Source organism: Xenopus tropicalis, chromosome 3 (assembly GCF_000004195.4).
Source record: "Xenopus tropicalis strain Nigerian chromosome 3, UCB_Xtro_10.0, whole genome shotgun sequence".
NCBI lineage: Eukaryota > Metazoa > Chordata > Amphibia > Anura > Pipidae > Xenopus > Xenopus tropicalis.
The window spans coordinates 69,836,932-69,858,234 of NC_030679.2; the positions used below are offsets into that span (position 1 = coordinate 69,836,932).

At 41.3% G+C, this 21,303-nt stretch overlaps 1 protein-coding gene across 2 annotated transcripts in view; it reads right to left on the bottom strand.

Moving 5' to 3' along the window:
- Positions 1 to 16,698, bottom strand: part of aass (aminoadipate-semialdehyde synthase) — a 44,363-nt gene extending 27,665 nt beyond the window's left edge. Inside the window, 2 exon segments of one of the 2 annotated variants that reach the window (NM_001011437.1) lie at positions 10,074 to 10,291; positions 16,680 to 16,698. In NM_001011437.1, the coding sequence (NP_001011437.1) occupies positions 10,074 to 10,283 (210 nt within the window). In that variant the 5' untranslated portion in view covers positions 10,284 to 10,291; positions 16,680 to 16,698. 2 annotated transcript variants of the gene reach the window in all.
- Positions 16,699 to 21,303: the final 4,605 nt, after the last annotated feature.

Here is a 21,303-nt window from a genome sequence, read left to right on the forward strand (position 1 = left end):
CTTAAAGAATGCTTCTGAATGTATTGATCAAACCAATGGCTCCATAATTCAATATAAGGTATCTTGTACAGTGGTTGTTGAAAGTTTGTGAGCAGTTTCTATATTTTATATGAATGTGACCTAAAACATCCTCTGGTCCTAAAAGCGGATAAAAACCTAATGAAACAAAAATTATTATATTCAGTCATGTTTTTATTGAAACAAAAAAATCCTATAACGTATCTGCGTGTGCCAAAAGTAAGTGAATCCTTAGGATTGTTATTCAAGGTGAAATTAGAGTCTGGTGTTTTCAGTCAATGGGATGACAATCAGGTGTGAGTAAAAGACCCAGTTTTATTTAAAGAACAGGGAACCAGCAAAGCCTGATTACACATACAACATGGATGTGTTTCATGGTTTGAACAAAGGAGAACCAGAAGAATACTAGAAGAATGTTCTGTGGACAAATGAAACCAAACTAGAACTTTTTTTCTTAAAAGAAGAGAGTTACATTTTTGAGAAAGAAAAACTCTGCATTCCAGCATTAGAACCTTATCCAGCATTAGAACCTTATCCAATCTGTTAAACATGGTGGTGGGAGTTTTCTGATCTCGGCCTGTTTTGCTGCATCTGGGCCTGGATGGCTTGCCATCATTGATGGAACAATGCATTCTGGACTATACCCAAGAATTCTAAAGGAAAATGTCAAGAAATCTGTCCGTTAACTGAATCTCAAGAGACAGGGGTCACGTAGCAAGACAACAATGAATGAGTGAATGTTCTGGAATGGCCAAGTCAAAGTCCTGACCTTAATCCAAATGTTGTGGAAAGACCTAAAGTGAATAGTTCATGTGAAGAAACCCACCAACATCCATGTGCAGGACGGATCAACAGTTACCGCGGATGTTTAGTTGCAGTTACTGCTGCACAAGGAGGTAACACCACATACTGAGAGCACGATTCACTTATTTTTGCCACATGCAGATATGTTTTTGTTTTGTTTTTCAATAAATACATGACCAAATATAATAATTTTTGTTTCATTTGCTTAACTAGGTTTTCTTCATTTGACTAGGACTTGTTTGAAAATCAGATGATGTTTTAGGTCACATTCATATAAAAATATAGAACATTTTAAAGGGTTCACAAACTTTCAAGCACATAAAAATGCAGATCCATAAAAAAATTCAAAATCCATAAAAATTATTATAATAAAGATTAATTTTAAATGGATTGTTGTAAGTATGGTCTTAAAAAGCAAGGAAAGGCTTCTACTATAGCCCTTAATGTATTGTAGAGCCCCCTTGCCTGTAGCAAAACGCCAACTTTATTTTTAAAAATAATGCTCACTTCTCCCAAAAATTGCCTTGTAACTTTGCTGTCTTGGCCTCCATCTTGGATTTCCCCCGCTCGCACCCCCCCCCCCCCGCCGGGTGACCAAACAACCCCCCCGCTTGCAGCACCCCCACAACCCACGGCGCTCGCCTGTTCCTTTTGCGCTTCAGTGTCCTCTGTGTCTGTCTGTGCACGCTCACAGGGGCCAGGGTAGGGGAGAGGAGGGGAGCTCTTTACCCAGCTCAGTGTTTTTTCTTCCTGTTTGGCTTCACATCTTCTGAACAGGTGAAATATGGGGAGACTTAAGGGCACTATTGAGACAACTGACGGTATGCCTGCAGCTTGAGATTAACTCTTTGGTAGCCTCTTATTCTCCTTTAAAGACCATGGTCACAGCAGGGACTAATTGGAAGCCTGGTACAGTGGTGTACCTATACAAGAAGCAGACACTGTGGTTGCGGGGGGGCCCAGACAGCGGGATCTGCTTCCTCTATAGTTGCTGTAATCACCAAAGTTATGCACGCCCGCTACAAATATTCAGCATCAGGCGCACATGCATGTTAGAGTAAGCAGGGAGGGGGAAGTGGCCAGGTACCCGTGCGTGCTCGGCCCCACTGAAGATTTTTTTTGCAGGAGCCTGGCGCACTGTCAGTACACCGCTGACCTTGTACATGGGAACAGAGACAATGGGTTTACAAAGATTATGCTGTACTACAGGATTGTAAAGCTTTGAGCATTTAGAAATTAGAGAATTTGGTTTGACCCTGGTACTGTATTGCAACCAGTATGGCCTACTCGACTACTAACCTACCAATTGTACAAATACTGTACAGATATACTGTAGGATCCTTGATCTTGAAACCCATTATCCAGAAAGCTTCAAATTATGGAAAGGTCATCTCCCTTAGACTCTATTTTAATCACATAAATTAAATGTATGTCCTTTTTCTCCGCAATAATAAAACAGTACCTTATACTTGATCTCAGTTAAGATATAAGATAATAAGATATAATTAATCCTTATTGGAGGCAAAACAATTCCATTGGGTTTATTTAATGTTAAAATTATTTTTTGCAGACTGATCCAAATTATTGAAAGACCCCATGGGGAAAACCCCAGGTCCCAAGCATTCTGGAATTTGCAAAAAAGATATAATTAACCATGAACATTAAAATAATGAATCCAGTCTGTTTATGTAAGGTACCTGCTCGTCGTGGCCGTCCACCTGGTCGCAAGGGGGCGCGCTCTGACGCTGGCGCACGCTATGACGCCGGCGTGCGTCTTGACGCCAGCGCGCGTCTTGACGCCGGCGCGCGTCTTGACGCCGGCGCGCGCCTTGACGCACGCGCACGCTCTGACGCCGGCGCGCGCCTTGACGCACGCGCACGCTCGGACGCCGGCGTGCGTCTTGACGCCCGCGCATGCGCCTTGCGCTTAAAAAGACGCCAGAGGCCTAGGATCACTGCGAAGTGATCATTTTCCTTGTGAAAGACGCCAAGCATTGTTTCCTGATTGATATTTGTTATTTTGACCCGGCCTGACTTCCGATTCTGAATCCTGCTGCCTGTACCGACCTATTGCCTGCCTGACCATCCGATTGCCTTCCGTTTTTGCCTAGACGCCTGGTTCGGCACTCCTGCCACTCCTTCACTTGGCTCCAGTCCTGTTTCACCCCCAGCGGCTGTGTTCCTTAGTGGGAGGTGTAGGAGAGGTCCTTCCTCAACGACTTCTTCCAGTGACGTTTCCTGCTTAGTCGTGACAGTATCACTTCGCCAGTATGGAAGGAGCTGAGGAAATCCCGGCCATGCAACTGCTGACTCAGCAAATGACCGCCCTCACTCAAGCGGTACAAGAACTCCAAGCCGGGCTGCATTCTGTCCAGGCTCAATTACAGCCTTTGCCTGGAGATCCCGCTGATGTCCCCGCTGCTCCCTCACCCGGGGCTATTCAGCCAGCGACGCCCAAGCTCAAGCTTTCTCTGCCAGAGCGCTTTTCTGGGAACCGCAAGAAGTTTCGGGCCTTTATGAATAGCTGCAAGCTGGAATTTACTTTGAACCCCTATACTTATACGACTGAACAGTCTAAGGTGGGGTTTGCCATTTCGCTTCTATCCGGGGAGCCTCAGACATGGGCCCACCGTCTTCTGGAACAAGACAGCCCGTTGTTCAGTGACTCTACTGCTTTCTTTCAGGCGATGGCTGTACTGTATGACGACCCCCAAAGAGAGGCTTCAGCTGAAGCTGCGCTCAGATCCCTCTTCCAGGGTAGACGCCCGGTTGAGGAGTATATCACAGATTTCCGCAACTACGCTGCGGACACCCAATGGAACCAAGCGGCTCTGAAACACCAGTTTAGAATTGGCTTGTCGGAAGTTCTGAAGGATGAGCTAGCTCGTGTTGGGGTTCCTGACGAACTAGAATCGCTTGTTGGGACAGTGATCCAAATTGATCGGCGTTTGAGGGAGAGGAGACTGGAGAAATCCGGGGTCTCGCAACCAAGCTGGTTGCTCCCCAAAGCACCCCTGTTCCCCAAATCTACCTCAACACCTCCCATGGCCGCTTCTTCGTTGTCTGAGGAGCCTGAACCCATGCAGATCGGCCTCATCCGCTCTCCATTAACACCTGAGGAGAGACTACGCAGACGACGTATGAACTTATGCCTCTATTGTGGTGCTTCGGGCCACCTCCTTCGCAGTTGTCCTGTGCGACCTAATAGTAAGAATTCAGCACCAGTTCTTCTCAGTGCAGAAGGGGTCAATGGACTTTCACTTATGTCTGTTGTTGCTGTTTTACAGTGGTCCGGAAAGACGCTCCAGGTTCCAGCACTGATTGACTCCGGGGCCTGCGGTTGCTTTATTGATCGGGAGTTCGCCCGATTGCATTGTATTCCTTTGAAACCCAGATCCAGCCCATTGATGGTGAAATTGGCAGATGGATCTGATATTTCTTCTGGTCCAGTTTTGATTGAGACTTTTCCTTTGTTAATAAAGATTCAGAAGCACAGTGAGACTCTTTCGTTTGATGTAGTTTCCTCCCCATTGTATCCCCTCATCTTGGGGTTCCCGTGGCTGAAGGCACATAATCCTCTCATCAATTGGGACTCTAATCAAATAACATTTCCTTCCGGCCAATGCTCCCGTCATGACTGGGCCTCGAAGGAGTTGTCAGTCCTGTCTTCAGATCCTCGGCTTAAGCTCATTCCGGAATCCTATCACGAGTTCCTAGACGTCTTTGATGACAGACTGTGCTAAGTATGTTACTTCCTGTCAAACGTGTGCCCGGTTCAAGAATTCACATTCACGCCCAATGGGTCTTCTTCAGCCCCTCCCTGTTCCTGAAAGACCTTGGGAAAGGATCTCTATGGACTTTATTGTGGATCTTCCCAAGTCTGCTGGGTTTAACACGATTATGGTAGTGGTTGACGGGCTGACTAAGATGGCTCATTTTATACCCTTGTCTGGCTTACCATCGGCTGCTACAACGGCGGAGGTGTTCATTAGAGAGATCTTCCGGCTCCACGGCCTACCCAAGGTGGTAGTTTCGGACAGGGGATCACAGTTCACCTCTCGGTTTTGGAGATCTTTGTGCCAAGGGCTTCATATTCGCCTCGCTCTGTCTTCCGCATTCCACCCTCAAACGAATGGGCAGACTGAACGCACCAACCAAACCTTGGAGCAATACTTGAGGTGTTTTTCCTCTTATTCTCAAGAAGATTGGTCTACACTCTTGCCCCTAGCGGAGTTTTCGTATAATAATGCTATACATACCTCGTCCAAACAGACTCCCTTTTTCTCCAATTATGGCTTTCACCTCACTTCTCTGCCAGGTCTATCTGAAGTGTCGGTTCCTGCAGCTCAAGACAGACTTTTATTTTTAAATCACAATTTTGACTTTCTTCAACAAGCTGTACGAGAAGCACAACTTAGCTATAAGAGACATGCTGATAAAAGACGGAAGCCAAATCCCGAATTTAAGGTTGGTGACCTTGTCTGGTTATCCACTCGCAACCTTAAGCTCTCGTGTCCTACCAAGAAGTTGGGCCAAAAGTTCATGGGACCCTTCTCGATTGTTGAACAGATCAATCCCGTTACCTTCAAATTAAGATTACCTGCTAATCTTCGGGTTCACCCTGTCTTTCACGTCTCGCTACTAAAGAAGGTGGTAGGAAATCCATTCCCTGGTCGTGTGGAGATGCCTCCGGAGCCGGTAACTGTGCAGGGTGTGGAGGAATTCGAGGTCCAGGCTATCCTTGATTCCAGATTCCATAGAGGGCATTTGCAGTACTTGGTCCAATGGAAGGGTTACTCGCCGGAGAATAATTCCTGGGAGTCCGTAAGAAATGTCCATGCTCCTCGGCTGATTCGATCTTTCCATAGGAGATGTCCTGGAAAGCCCGCTCCGGTGCACGTCCGGAGGCCGTGCCTTGGGAGGGGGCAATGTAAGGTACCTGCTCGTCGTGGCCGTCCACCTGGTCGCAAGGGGGCGCGCTCTGACGCTGGCGCACGCTATGACGCCGGCGTGCGTCTTGACGCCAGCGCGCGTCTTGACGCCAGCGCGCGTCTTGACGCCGGCGCGCGCCTTGACGCACGCGCACGCTCTGACGCCGGCGCGCGCCTTGACGCACGCGCACGCTCTGACGCCGGCGTGCGTCTTGACGCCCGCGCATGCGCCTTGCGCTTAAAAAGACGCCAGAGGCCTAGGATCACTGCGAAGTGATCATTTTCCTTGTGAAAGACGCCAAGCATTGTTTCCTGATTGATATTTGTTATTTTGACCCGGCCTGACTTCCGATTCTGAATCCTGCTGCCTGTACCGACCTATTGCCTGCCTGACCATCCGATTGCCTTCCGTTTTTGCCTAGACGCCTGGTTCGGCACTCCTGCCACTCCTTCACTTGGCTCCAGTCCTGTTTCACCCCCAGCGGCTGTGTTCCTTAGTGGGAGGTGTAGGAGAGGTCCTTCCTCAACGACTTCTTCCAGTGACGTTTCCTGCTTAGTCGTGACAGTTTATTAACACAAGCCATTCATTTCTTATTCAAGTAAAAAATGAAGATTTGTATCTTATTATTGGCACAAAATCATATAACGGCTTTGTATTGTGCATTGAGAATAAATTATTTGATACTGAAAGAAATATGTTCTTTGGTTTTCTTGTGCAGTATTTTCCTATTGCTAAAGGCCTCTTTCTGCAAGAAGAAAACTTCCCTTTCCTTGTGTTAATACCATAGTGGCCTTGAATTATAAAGAAGAATTGCTTTTTCTGTGTCATAGAACAAAACATCAGCCTCAAAATACATGAATGCTCAACAGGATTAGGCCAAATAGGACATTTAACTGAATAAATTCAGAGCTGGCCTTACACTTAGAATATTCGATTGTTTGGCAGGCCAACTCAAGTCCGTTGGAAGAGGACTGCATCAATGCAAAAATTAATTATGTACTTCTCCTTTGTAAAACATAATACAGGTATGGGATCCGTTATCCAGAAACCTGTTATCCAGAAAGCTCCGAAATACAGAAAGCCCACCTCCCATAGACTCCATTTTAATCAAATAAATAAGATTTTTAAAATAGTTTTTTTTTTTCTGTAATAAAGCATTACCTTGTATTTGATCCCAACTAAGATATAATTAATCCTTTTTGGATGCAAAACAATTCTATTGGGTTTATTTAATGTTTTGTTGATTTTTTGGTAGACTTAAGGCCGTGGAGATTCAAATTACAGAAAGACCCCTTATCCGGAATACCCTTCGTCCTGAGCATCCTGGATAATGGGTCCCATACCTGTACAGGTATGGAACCCATTATCCAGAATGCTCAGGACCTGGGGTTTTCCGGATAAGCGGTCATTCTGTAATTTGAATCTCCAAACCTTAAGTCTACTAAAAAATCATTTAAAAATTAAATAGGAGTTTTCTGCATCAAATAAGGATTAATTATATCTTAGTTGGGATCAAGTAGAAGGTATCATATTTAAAAATTAGAATTATTTGCTTATACTGGGGTCTATCGGAGATGGCCTTCCAGTAATTCGGAAATTTCTGGATAACAGGTTTCTGGATAACCAATCCCATGCCTGTAATATGAGAAGTTACTTTGGATTTACATGACCTATATAAAACCACTTGGTTTGTGGCCTCCTGCCCTGATATGGTCATAACTCCCAAAGGTGTACATGCATAAATAAAATTTACGTCAATTAAAGCTGTTCAGCTGTTTTAAAGTTCTTTACAAATGTTCTAGATATTGAAAGCAGTTCTAGATATTAAAAACTGTTTTTGTGTGAATACCCCCTTTAATGTCACAGACTATATGCTATATCATCATGTGGCATATTGTATTTCCAGTGTACTTTTGCTGCAAACATGTCTATTTTCCTTATCTTTTAGCATCTCTTAACACATCCATATACATACAGATCCCTTGCTTATCCTGTAGCAATAAATTTGTTTTCACAATACATAATGGTCCTTGTTAGGTGTTTAACAATTCTATAGCATTAAAGTGCTGCAAATAACACTTCCCTACAACAATACAAATGTGTTTTGAGTTCCTGTGCCTTTATTTCCTTGGTGTTGTAAATGTATCAATAACACAACACAATTAAAATGTATGTGAAATAAATACATATTAATTTAACACATATGCACATGATCATATGCTTTCTAAGCCAACAATCACATAAAATGGGCCACCCAAGCAGACCCATCAGGCCCCCATTCAACAGGATTTCCCAGCTGTTCCAGTTGATATCTGACCAAACCCAGATCAGATGGAGGCCATTTGTTTGGAAAATACAGATGCCAATACACCGCAACTTGGTCAGACTAATTTAAAACACCAGACTAATTTAATTGCCTTTTATGAGGAGGTGAGCAGGAACCTCGATGCTGGAATGGCAGTGGATGTCATCTACTTAGACTTTGCTAAAGCGTTTGATACAGTACTGCACAGAAAGTTAATGATAAAATTGAGGAATATTGGAATAGAACATGATATTTGTATTTGGATAGAGAACTGGCTGAAGGTTACAAAGAGTGGTGGTAAATTGAACATTTTCTAATTGGACCAGTGTGGTTAGTGGAGTACCGCAGGGGTCAGTTTTTGGTCCTTTGCTTTTTAACTTGTTTATTACTTGTTTATAGAGAGTACTGTTTCTATTTTTGCTGACAAGTTCCATGCAGGATGCTGCTGCTTTGCAGAGCGATTTGATGAAATTGTAAAATGGAAAATGAGGTTCAATTTGTTCAAAGTGCAAAGTTACGCACTTTTATAGAAATAATAATAAAGTTATACACTAAATGGTAGTGTGTTGGGGGTATCCTTAATTGATAAGGGTCTGGGGATTTTGCTAGATAACAAGTTGTCTAATTCCAGGCAGTGTCATTCTGTGGCTACTAAAGCAAATAAAGTGTGGTCTTGTATAAAAAAGGGCATTGACTTAAGGGATGAAAACAATTTTGCCTCTTTATAGGTCCCTGGTAAGGCCTCACCTTGAGTATGCAGTGCAGTTTTGGGCTCCAGACCTCAAGGATATTAATAAGCTGGAGAGAGTGCAGAGACATGCAACTAAACTGATCAAGGGAATGGAAGATTTAAATTTGAGGTTAGACTGTCAAGGTTGGGGTTGTTTTCTCTGTAAAAAAAAAAAAAAAAAAAGAAGCTGCTTGTACAGGTACATTAGAGGAGTCTATAGACAGATAAGGGATGTTCTTTTTTTTCCCCATAAAAAGGAGCAGCGCACCAGAGGCCACCCCTTTAGATTAGAGGAACGGAGCTTCCATTTGAAGCAGCATAAGTGGTTTTTCACAGTGAGGGCAGTGAGGTTGGGGAATGCCCTTCCTAGTGATGTTGTAATGGCAGATTCTGTTAATGCCTTTAAGAGGGGCCTGGATGAGTTCTTGAAAAGCATACCATCCAAGGCTATTGTGATACTAAAATCTACAGTAAGTATGGATGTTTGTATATATAGTTTATGTATGCGAGTGTGTAGATGGGTCAGTATAAGTTGTGTGTGCTGGGTTTACTTGGAAGGGTTGAATTTGATAGATTGTTTTTTTTTCAACCCTATTTAACTATGGTCAGGAGTTGCTGAACAAGCAGCCAGTACTAGTGTGTGTATGGTTTATTAACTTGTAATGCAAACACAATACATAAAGAGCCTTGGTACAGGTACAGGATTGATTATCCAAAATTTTTGGGAATTGGTGTTTTCTGGATAAGGGGATCTTTCTGTAATGTTTGATAACAGGTCCCATACCCGTGTTAATTTACAATCAACATGGACTGAATACAAGCTTCTGTATTATTACTACAGAGAAAAGAAAATTAAAAAAAAAAGTTATGATTTCTAAAGGCAACTTTAGGCTACTATGGAATGCCTAGGTTTTACCACCGGCAACTGACTTTAGTCCCTGTAGGAATGTTATTTCTGACTGGATGAGATTAGGCACGGACCACAAAATGCCCCATCCAGCATTACCCTAAGAGGTAATAGTAGCCTACAGAGAGGACAGGTAATACAAATTTAAACAATCAGCACTCATGATCTTTTTAAGACTGGACAAATTGGCATCAGTATTAAAAGTTCTTTTCTCATTCATCTACATTTTGAGTTTCATCCATGTCTACAAGCTCTTACTTCAACATGTAAAGAAATCTTGTGTCATGCTTCTGAAAGCAAAGCAATTTGAATTAAAGACCAATAATGTATAAAATGGATTTATTAATTTGCTGTCATTTGATAACTAAGCTCTGTACCTTTTCATGGATGGCTCTTCTGTTTGATGGTTGCACTAATACTTTGTACCCCAGACTGGTAAGTTCTTTTACATGTTTGGGTGCAAGGGGGGCTCTCCTTTCCCATGCATTGATGTCTTCTCTTCTGATAGCCAACACAGCCTTGTGATGGTGTCTCGCTAAACAAGCGAGCAATGCATTTGTCCTTCTGCACTTGGAGATTTGCCACATGATCAGACCTAGTGAATAAAAAACAAAGTAATCAACTCAGCAAAAAAAAATAGTTACAAAGTTTTCATAACATGGAGATAGAAGGCTATATAACTAAACATAGGATGCTGGCAGTACTTAAGCAAAATAGATTAGCTGTGCTAACCCATAGCAATATACTGAAGGAAAATACAACATTTTGTGCAAAAAGCTGCTAAATAAATGCTCACTTCTTTAAACTAAACAGTTATTATTTGTCAGTATATAGCAATATGTTGAAGAAGGCCAGCAACATAAAAATCATTCCTGTTCCAGCAACTAACCCCACCCCCCTTCATCCGAGTCATTACAATATTCAGCATTTTACTATACATATATCTGTAACTTGCTTATCAAGGTTAAAATTCCCAAATCTATTGCCTCCTGTGTATAGCTTCTGGTCTGTATAATTGATATGGCTCAGGAGATCACAGTGCTTCAAAAACTCCACAATTCAATAATTATCATAACTGATCTTTATTGGAGGCAAAACAATCCTAAGCAGTTTATTTAATCATTAAATGATTTTTCAGTAGTAGTAAGGAGATCCAAATTATTGAAAGACCCTTTATACGAAAAACCCCAGGCTCCAAGCATTCTGTTTAGCAGGTCCCATATCTGTACCTGAAGCCTTTAGGCGTTTTATGTAAAAATTACTTATTTTTCTCACACCTTATTGTTTTTATTAGTACTTCTAATAGGTCTACAAATAAAAAAATATGAGTTAGAATCATTTAAAGTTTTATTTATCCCACATTTTCATGTTTGCATTACAATGAAATAATGGCGATATGCTTACATACAATCCTATTTTAACAATAAATCGTTTATCATAACAGTAAACCTGCATGAAAACAGAAGTACACGGATACTAATACACTACCAGATCAACACTATACATCCAATGTAGCAACATAGAAGGTTTATTACAGAAGTATTTGCCTTTGCTAAACCACCACAGTCATGTGATGGGATGTAGGTTTTTACTAGTATCAAGTGTCAATTCCTACTTTGTTAGTAAGACTCTCTCGGAACACGTGCAATCCATCTGTCATTTTTGTCACCTTCCCACACTATACCCAAGTATAGAAATTGATAGGAAAGCATACTTCCATGTAATTTTTTATATTTCATTTTTACAGCAGTGATTCTTCGTTATAGGATTTTGTAAGCAACTCCAAGTAACAGATACTGGACTAAAATGCATACTGCCCTAACAAAAAAAAACAACAAAACAACAAATTATATTACAGGTATGGGATCCCTTATCCAGAAACCCATTATCGAGAAAGTTCTGAATTACGGAAAGGCCATCAAAAAATTATTTATTTTTCCCTCTGTAATAATAAAATAGTACCTTGTACTAGATCCAGACTAAGATATAAATAATCCTTTTGGCGGGCAAAACAATCCTATTGGGTTTATTCAATATTTAAATTATTTTTAGCAGATTTAAGTTATAGAGATCCAAATAATGGAAAGATCTCTTATCTGGAAAACCCCAGGTCCCGAGCATTCTGGATAACAAGTCCCATACCTATTATATATATATATATATATATATATATATATATATATATATATATACACACACACACACACACACACACACACACACAGACAGTGGATATAAAAAGTCTACACACCCCTGTTAAAAGGTTCCTGTGCTGTACAAAAATGAGACAAAGATAAATAATTTCAGAACTTTTTCCACCTTTAATGTGACCTATAAACTGTACCACTCAATTGAAAAACAAAATCTTTTAGGTGGAGGGCATCTCCTGTGCACAGCCCTCTTCAGATCACCCCACAGATTTTCAATCGGATTCAGGTCTGGGCTCTGGCTGGGCCATTCCAAAACATTAATCTTCTTCCGGTGAAGCCATTCCTTTGTTGATTTGGATGTATGCTTTGGGTAGTTGTCATGCTGAAAGATGGAGTTCCTCCTCATGTTCAGCTTTCTAGCAGAAGCCTGAAGGTTTTGTGCCAATATTGACTGGTATTTGGAACTGTTCATAATTCCCTCTATCTTAACTAAGGCCCCAGTTCCAGCTGAATAAAAACAGCCCCAAAGCATGATGCTGCCACCACCATGCTTCACTGTGGGTATGGTGTTCTTTTGGTGATGTTCAGTATTGTTTTTGCGCCAAACATATTTTTTGGAATTATGGCCAAAAAGTTCAACCTTGGTTTCAGCAGACCATAACACCTTTTCCCACATGCTTTTGGGAGACTTCAGATGTGTTTTTGCAAAATGTAGCCTGGCTTGGATGTTTTTCTTCGTAAGAAAAGGCTTTGGTCTTGCCACTCTACCCCATAGCCCAGACATAAGAAGAATACGGGAGATTGTTGTCACATGTACCACCCAGCCAGTACTTGCCAGATATTCCTGCAGCTCCTTTAATGTTGCTGTAGGCCTCTTGGTAGCCTCCCTGACCAGTTTTCTTCTCGTCTTTTCATCAATATCAGAGGGACGTCACTGTTGTGCCATATTTTCTCCACTTGAGGATGACGGTCTTCACTGTGTTCCATAGTATATCTAATGCCTTGAAAATTCTTTTATACACTTCTCCTTACTGATATCTTTTAACAACGAGATCCCTCTGATGCTTTGGAAGCTCTCTGTGGACCATGGCTTTTGCTGTGGGATGCGACTAAAAAAATGTCAGGAAAGACCAACTAGAGCAGCTGAACTTTATTTGTGGTTAATCAGGGGCATTTAAATGATGGCAGGTGTATGCTGACTCCTATTTAACATGATTTTGAATGTGATAATTCTGAACACAGCTACATCCCCAGTGAGAAGAGGGTGTGCACACTTATGCAACCACCATTATATTTGTAAGAAGCTTTGTTTCACATACACCTGGTGGTGATTTTTAGTTACAGATGAGATCTAAATATATAAAGAAAGCTTCTCAAAACAAAACATTTTTTGGCTGAAACTATCATATCCTAGGATACAGGGAAATGCTAACCTGCAACAAAAAAGGCAACTGTAAATAAAAGAACAAGTAACTATAAACCAATTCATGGGCTGTGATGCAGACTTACAGATTTAATGTGTGTCTCTTTTTTGATTGAAATAGAGCAGTGGTCCCCAACCAGTGGCTGGGGAAAACATTTTTCTCACCAACCCCTTGGATGTTGCTCCCAGTGGCCTCAAAGCAGGTGTTTATTTTTGAAATTCTGGCTTGGAGGAAAGTTTGTATAAAAAGGTTGCATAAATTCCAGGTGTCAAGCACAGCCTCCTGTAAGCTGCCAGTCAACAAAGGGGCTACCAAATAGCTAATCACAGTCCTTATTTGGCATCCCCCATAAAGGTTTTTGCTCTCCAACTATTTTTGCATTAGTACGTGGCTTCCGGGTACAAAAGGTTGGGGACCTCTTATATAGAGGGAATAGGAATATATGCTGCTCTTGGGTGGCACACAGCAGAAGCCCTTTTTCAGTTTACCCAAAGACCACTGAAAAGCAGAAATATAACATAAAAAAAATTTAGCAAACTGGGGAAAATGCAAAAGTACAAAGAACACATTTAATAAAGATGGTGGTCTCACAAATCAGAAATAATTTGGTGACTGCAGCTTTAAAAACTGTGTGCTTAGGTCAGATTAAGCACAATTTTTGTGTTTTCATACAAAATTCTTTCTGCACAACACAATTTGTTGTCTGCTTTGGCCCATGAAATTTTTGTGCATAGACATGAGTAAAACATTAGATTAGAAACTTAGATTGTAAGCTCTACAGGGCAGGGACCTCCTTCCTACTGTGTCTCATACCACATGGCACTTATTCCCTGTGCATTTATATATTTATTGTATTTATTTATAATAACACTTGTCCTCCTTGTGTGTAATTTTGTATTTTGTAAGATTGTACAGTGCTGCGTACCCTTGCGGTGCATTATAAATAAAGTTATACATACATACATTGCTTGTGAGCACTAAGACACCCACACGAACAAGAACTCCAGATGCAGGTGGCCATGGATAGTGACAAGCATGTCAATAATGAGTACTGTATATACTCGAGTATAAGCCTAGTTTTTCAGCACCCAAAATGTGCTCACCCTCGGCTTATACTCGAGTCGGGTGCCATGGGTCCCTCCAAACTAGCACCCTCTGTCCTTTGTGTGCAAATTAGGCCACCCACAACCAGACCCTCCAGTGCCCTGGCCAGCTCCCAAATTTATCTTCATCTACCATCCTCACCTGTCCCATTCTGCACTAGACATTTCACTTTATATTCTATATAAACTATATATAGTTTTGAAGGATTTTAACTCTTTGTGTTTTAGCTTGGTTGCGGAGTACTCTTAAGGTATCATTGTTGATAAAACAATTGTTTTTGTTGACCCTCCACTTACAGAGCTAGTTTACAGTTTTTATTTGAAAGAAATATTTAAAAACTTATACCCCACTGATGCCTCATTTAATGTAATTTTATTGGTATTTATTTTGATGAAACTTAGCAGAAGCTGCTGCATTTCCCACCCTAGGCTTATACTCGAGTCAGTAAGTTTTTCCAGTTTTCTTAGGTAAAATTAGGTACCTCGGCTTATATTCGGATCGGCTTATACTCAAGTATATACGGTAAGTCTCCCTGCTCACTCATTTTGGGCATGCATGTGATGTAGAAACTGTGGATACCCCCACCCCCATCTCATGCCACACACATGTGCATAATAAATGAACTAGGGCCCTCAGTGACACTGCACATGCTCAGTGTGCTCTTGGCTGCATTTGGTTGCAATCTTTGAAAATTCCCAAGCCCCCTCCCACTGTGGGTGGCTTATCACTCATGAAAAGCAATTTTTTTATATATTTATTTTAAATATATTCCCCCTACTGGAGTGAGGGCTCTATTAGACCAACTTCTTATGGGGGAAAATTTCTCAATGATGGGTGCCCATATAATGAGAACTAAAACTCAACAAAGAATTAGTCTTGACATGCTGTGCTATAGTCTTGTTTCAGACCAAGGTCACCACAGGTCTTTAGAAGATCTCTGCCAAAGACACTTACATTCTTACATTCAAGCCAATTAACCCGCCTGTATGTGTTTTGTAGTGTGGCAGGAAACCAGAATACCCATAGAAAACCCATGCAGACACAGGGAGAACATCATCTGGGCTGCTGTCAGTTATTTGAGTTTAGGGGCTGATGCACAATATATAATTCACAGTGCAAGTCTGATTATTAATAAATTCAGATTCATAAATTACAAGGCAGCATAAAAACTAGTACTTTATGCATCTGAATTAATGATCGGTCTTCTTGTATTAGTTACTGTTAACCTTCTTAAAGTTTTGGTAATTTTCAATAATCCAAAGCTTAGCTTGTCAAAAGCAGAACAAAAACATAACCAAGCTATCTAACAAAACCCAATAAGGAAAGTTACTATGGGCAGTTTTTGAATCACGGATAATTACTGGCCTGGTAAGTAAAAGTGATACTGACACGAAAAAAACTTTTTAAAATATGAATATAGGTATAGTTACCTATAGGACATGTTGATCACTTTTCACCTATAGGACTGCTTTTGTAATTAATTGTTACTTGAAGTTCCTAAACCTGACTGTCCCTTCTCAGCCTGACAGTTATAGCTTCTACTAATGGACTCCTGCTGCACAAATATGGCAGCCCCCTCATAGAGGAACATGGGAATCAGATAGGTAATGTACAAGCATCAGACAAATACTTTTATGGCAAAATTATAAATAGTAATAGTATGCAAAGACAATGTTATGATAGATGTAAAAAAGGTTTCATTTCTAGTGTCAGTATCTCTTTAAGTATATAAAATAAAGCCATTCAGCCATATTTTGTCCGCGTTTAATGCTGGGATATCAATCTGGGTTCTTCCAGTTTCTGTTTCAGTGCCATTACAATCACCCCGATAGCTGCTAGGTCAGATCTGTAAATCAGCAGCAGGTGACAAGACTCTCTCTGCACAAGTAGAAAATAAGCCAATTCTGCAGTGAGGCCACAATTCCATACAAAGTGTAAATTCAAGACGTTTAACGCCCCTTATTATATGAGCAATATTTTTTTGGCCTTTTAATCACACACAATGAAAGCCAGTAAAGACAGGCTTACAAAAGCGCTGTTTTGCTTATGCGTGTTTCCTCTCAAAAAATCTGCAGGAAATAAAAAGGCGACATGTTTAGGGAGCTCTCCTTAACTCATTACCTCCGTAAGAAAGATGAACAATAAATACCTTATCGCTCCGCAGGCCTTCAGATTTCAGTATAGGACTATACCAATATCAGAAACGGAGGGGTGTCACACACCTACTGCTCACATTATTATCTCAAGTTACATGTATTTCGGAAAAACACAGATCTAAACGTGACCCAAACCGCACTTCACCTACCCTGTGATCCTGGGACAAGGAGACCAGGAACAGACTTGGATCTATTTGCAGAACTTTAAAGGGCTTTAGTACGCTGTCCTTGGAACAGGCCAATCAGCATGCGAAATACGGGAACAGCCTTCCTATTTGACCAATAAAGGGGGTAGGAAGCTCCTGACGTAGTAAGAGCTACTGTGTGAGGACTGACAATGTGCTGGCTGCGCGACAGCTGTGTATTAGGTATTGCTGTGCCCCCCCATTTTGGAAGTTGCGGCTAAACTGCCGTAGACTCGCCGCTGCTTTTATCTGTACTACTTCAGTGTAGCTAAATAACAATGATGGAAACAGCGCGGCGCTGCACTTGCCTGGAAATCTGTCTACAGTGGTTACTTCATTAGCCTATCAATCAGTGGTGCTGGGTCGCCTGTTTTTTCTATCCCCTCCCCTTATCCTCTCCTGTCCGGGCTTCTCCACTCTCGCAAGACCTCGTTGCTTCCTCACCATTCACTCTGCATGCTAAAGCAGGGCGAGGGGCCATAGAAATTTGAATCGGTGGGCATAAAACAAAAACTGTAGTACCCTGTTAGCCAGTGTAAAAAATAATAAAAAAAAACCCACAAATACAAGAGTATTGTAGAAATGATACCTATATTGGCTAACAATAAAAATACATTGCAAGCTTGCGGAGCTCTAAGGCCCCTTTATCAGGCATTGAAAACAAAACACTGGTGTATATACAAATCATGCAGGTGTTTTGTTTTCAAATACACCTGTATCTTGGGCAAGCAGAACCTTATTGAAAGTGGGGAGTAAAGCTGGCCATACACGCACGATGATGGTTTCCTACGATATTCAGTGCGTGAATGGCGGCTCAACGAGGAGACCAATATCGCCACTGAAGGTGCCCGAGCAAAATCTACGTTCAGCTGAAGTCACAGGTGACCAGCATCTTAATTTCTTAAGTGAGTAGGGGGGTGCACATGGATAACTGAACTATCTGGTAGTTAATTGGCTGCACAATTCAGGGGATGGTGGAGGTAGTGTGAATTTGCATGGATTATAACTTTAAAGAATAAAGTTAATTTTAAGTTTGTTTTAAAATATCCTATTTGTAGCAATTGTTTCATTGGTCTTAATTTTTTTTTTTAATTCTATTAATTTTTTAACTATTTGCTGCCTTTTTCTGCCTCTTTATGCTTTCAGACAGACAGCCAAAAAACTATTGCTCTGCTCTGCTATTGTTATTCAGTACCATATCTCACCTGGTTGCTAGTTTAAAGTGGACCTGTCACCCAGACATAAAAATCTGTATAATAAAAGCCCTTTTCAAATTAAACAAGAAACCCAAAATCATTTTTTTATTACCACATCCATACCTATTATAAAAGCATTTAAAAATCCCAGCTGTCAGTCATATATTGCCTGCCCCGCCTCTATGCCTTAGGCATAGAGGTGGGGCAGACAGTTACTTTCACTTTCAATTCAGAACTTATTAGATGTTGCTGCACCCCTCACATTCCCCCTCCCTCCTAACCATGTAATTTTGTAACCAGTGTATGGACATGGGCATTAGGTCCCTCCATACTGCCACAGAAACAAGATATTGGCAGGATGCAATGCCTGCTTTGAACAGTGTCCACAAAATGGCCCCTGCCTGCATGCTGCAATTGTGAATTCCAAAGCTGAAGAAACTAAGATTAAAATAATTTATATAGTGTAAGTAAAGTTTATTTTGCTTGAGAACCACAATAGAAAATAATTTGGAATTATTTCTTAAGGTGACAGGTCCACTTTAAACATGATCTTAGCAAGCAGATAGCTACAGAAATACCAAACTGGAGAGGTGTTAAATAAAATGCAAAAATTAAGTGAGAAAGAAAACTCCTTATGCACATGATTTATTGCAGTTTTAACCCCATATGTAGCGATATATATGAGTAATAGGCCGTTGCACGTTTATATGTGAGCTGCTTTGATTTTTTTGCCAGGGCTGCTTTTTACCTCCAGTCTGGCCCTGGAGGTGAGCGACTTGGGCCAATTCTGGAGATAGAGTATGAGAGAGATAATTATGTATATATATAATTATGGACCTTTAATGCTGATGCATTGTGATTGAAGGGATTGTACAACTGTCCTATTATAATATAATATTGCTGTCTAACAGCAGAAAAATGATCAATGCAGTGAGAGATATTTGAATTTTCAGCATTACCAATGCACTCAAGGCATGGCTTTCCCTCCAACAGGTTACACAGTGCTCCTGGCCTTACAGCTCAACATACCTTGCTTTTTGGCAAGGGAGAGAGTCAGCCAGTGCTTGGGGAGATGCTAGAATCTCAAATGTTATAATATGCATGGAGTGCCTGTGCTCAATGCTTCTTACTATATAATGTATTTTTGATGCCAATGGCTGCTTTGTTTTATTGATATTGTGCTTGGAGTGCCAGTATTTGCTGCTTCTTACTATACCTCCCAACATTTGAAAAATGAAAAGAGGGACCAAAAGAAATGGTGTGCGTAGCATGGTGAAATTTTTTTGACCACACCCCTTATGCTACTCCCATGTTAGAAAATTTGGCAGGTTATTTAAAGTTTGAACATGTTTGTTTTATGTGTTATTCCAGTTTTGCTAAAAAAGGTGAAATTGCCCTTTAAGCTGCCAGTCTCAGTTCCCCCAAGAGACCTGTTTAGCTTATTAGTTACATTTGTATCTAAGTGCAGGTGAAGCTTGTTAAAGGAACAGTAACACCAAAAAATGAAAGTGTTTTAAAGTAATTGAAATAAAATGTACTGTTGCCCTGCACTGGTAAAACGTGGGTGTTTGCTTCAGGAAAACTACTATAGTTTATATATTGGCAGAGAGCCCAGAAATCTTAAAGGAACAGTAACACCAAAAAATGTATATATTTCAAAGAAATTAAACTATAATGTACTGCTGCCCTGCACTGGTAAAGGTTTTGTGTTTGCTTCAGAAACATTACTAGAGTTTATATAAACCCTGGTGTGTAGCCACGGGGGCAGCCATTCAAGCTGGAAAAAAGGAGAAAAGGTACAGGTTACATAGCAGATAACAGATAAGACACCATTGTATTGTACAGGGTTTATCTGTTAGCTGCTATATAACCTGTGCCTTTTCTTCTTTTGCATGGCTGCCCCCATGGCTACACACCAGGGTTTATATAAACTCTAGTAATGTTTCTGAAGCAAACACAAAACCTTTACCAGTGCAGGGCAGCAGTACATTATAGTTTAATTTCTTTGAAATATATACATTTTTTGGTGTTACTGTTCCTTTAAGATTTCTGGGCTCTCTGCCAAAAGCTACTTTTTAATTAAGTTTGAATCTTTTTTTAGCGTTCAGTGCAGTAGATCAAAGGGAAATGAGGGACTTCTTTGTAAGGATCTGGGACTGTGGTTGAGCTGTTAAATGAAGGACTGTCTCGCGAAAATCGGGACAGTTGGGAGACATTTCTTATTGCTTATAGTGCTGTAATCCATTGGTTCTTGTGCATGCACTGAGTGTGCCAGTGCCCTATGCTTACTACTATATAATGCTTGCGGTGCATAATTTCTCTATGTTATGTCTTTGGAGGATCAGCACCCACTGCTTCTCTCTGTATATAATGTCCTTGGGGTACCCCACAGCTCCTGCATATAATGTACTTTGGGTGCTTTCCTCTAATAGTATAATGTGCTTGTAGTGCCTGCATTCACAACTCTCAAAGTTAATTGTACCTGTGGTATCAATGCCCCCTGCCAGCCCCTCTCACTACATAATGTGCTTATGGTGCCAGTCTTTGCTGCCAAGCGCTGACTGCTCTAACCGTATATATGTTGATATGCTGATGCTATTAACCATTTCTGTGTTAAGGAGTGGGAAGTATTTATAGTTTAGAGCAGGGGTGCCCAGACTTTTACCCCCGGCAATCTACTTTTGATCCTCCCCGTGTACGCACGCATACCCAATAAACGCACCGCACTTCTGCATCCCTGCCGCACTTACGCATTTCCTAGCTTCAATGCGGTCCACCAGAAATTCACGGGGGATCGACTGGTGGACTGCAAGTAACGTTTTGGCCACCCCTGGTTTAGAGTGTGTTTGACATGGTGAAGGCTCTGTGGGTCCAGGGAGCTGCAAACTGCTGAATGTTGGGGGAGGTACAGAGCTTTATCTGGTCTGTGTGCGTAGGGGGCTTTGTCTGGTAGGTAAAATGTCATATCTCTTGTCTGTCTGATGAAGTTTGGTTGGGTGGGAAGGGGTTAAATGTGTGTCATACTTAACCTGCCCTCCTTACTACAACTCTCAGAGCTTAATTATATGCAAGAATATACTACCTGCGTATCCACCCCCAAATCTTTATGCTGTCAGGCAGTGGGGTAGTCATCCCTGTTCTGGCTACATGATCACTACCAGCAGCAGTCTCTCTGCCTGGAAACATTATTATATACATTGATACCTACCTTGCTGCCCTTATCCTATGTTGTACTGCAACTCCCTGCTCTGCTACCGTATTGGTAGAATGAGGTGGGTGCATGCAGGGGTAACCCTTTACAGGCCATAGGGAGTCTACATTGGATCCCCATATATTAATTTACAGGGAGTGTGTTGTAACTGTGGCATTGTACATATAGTAAGGCAAGATGG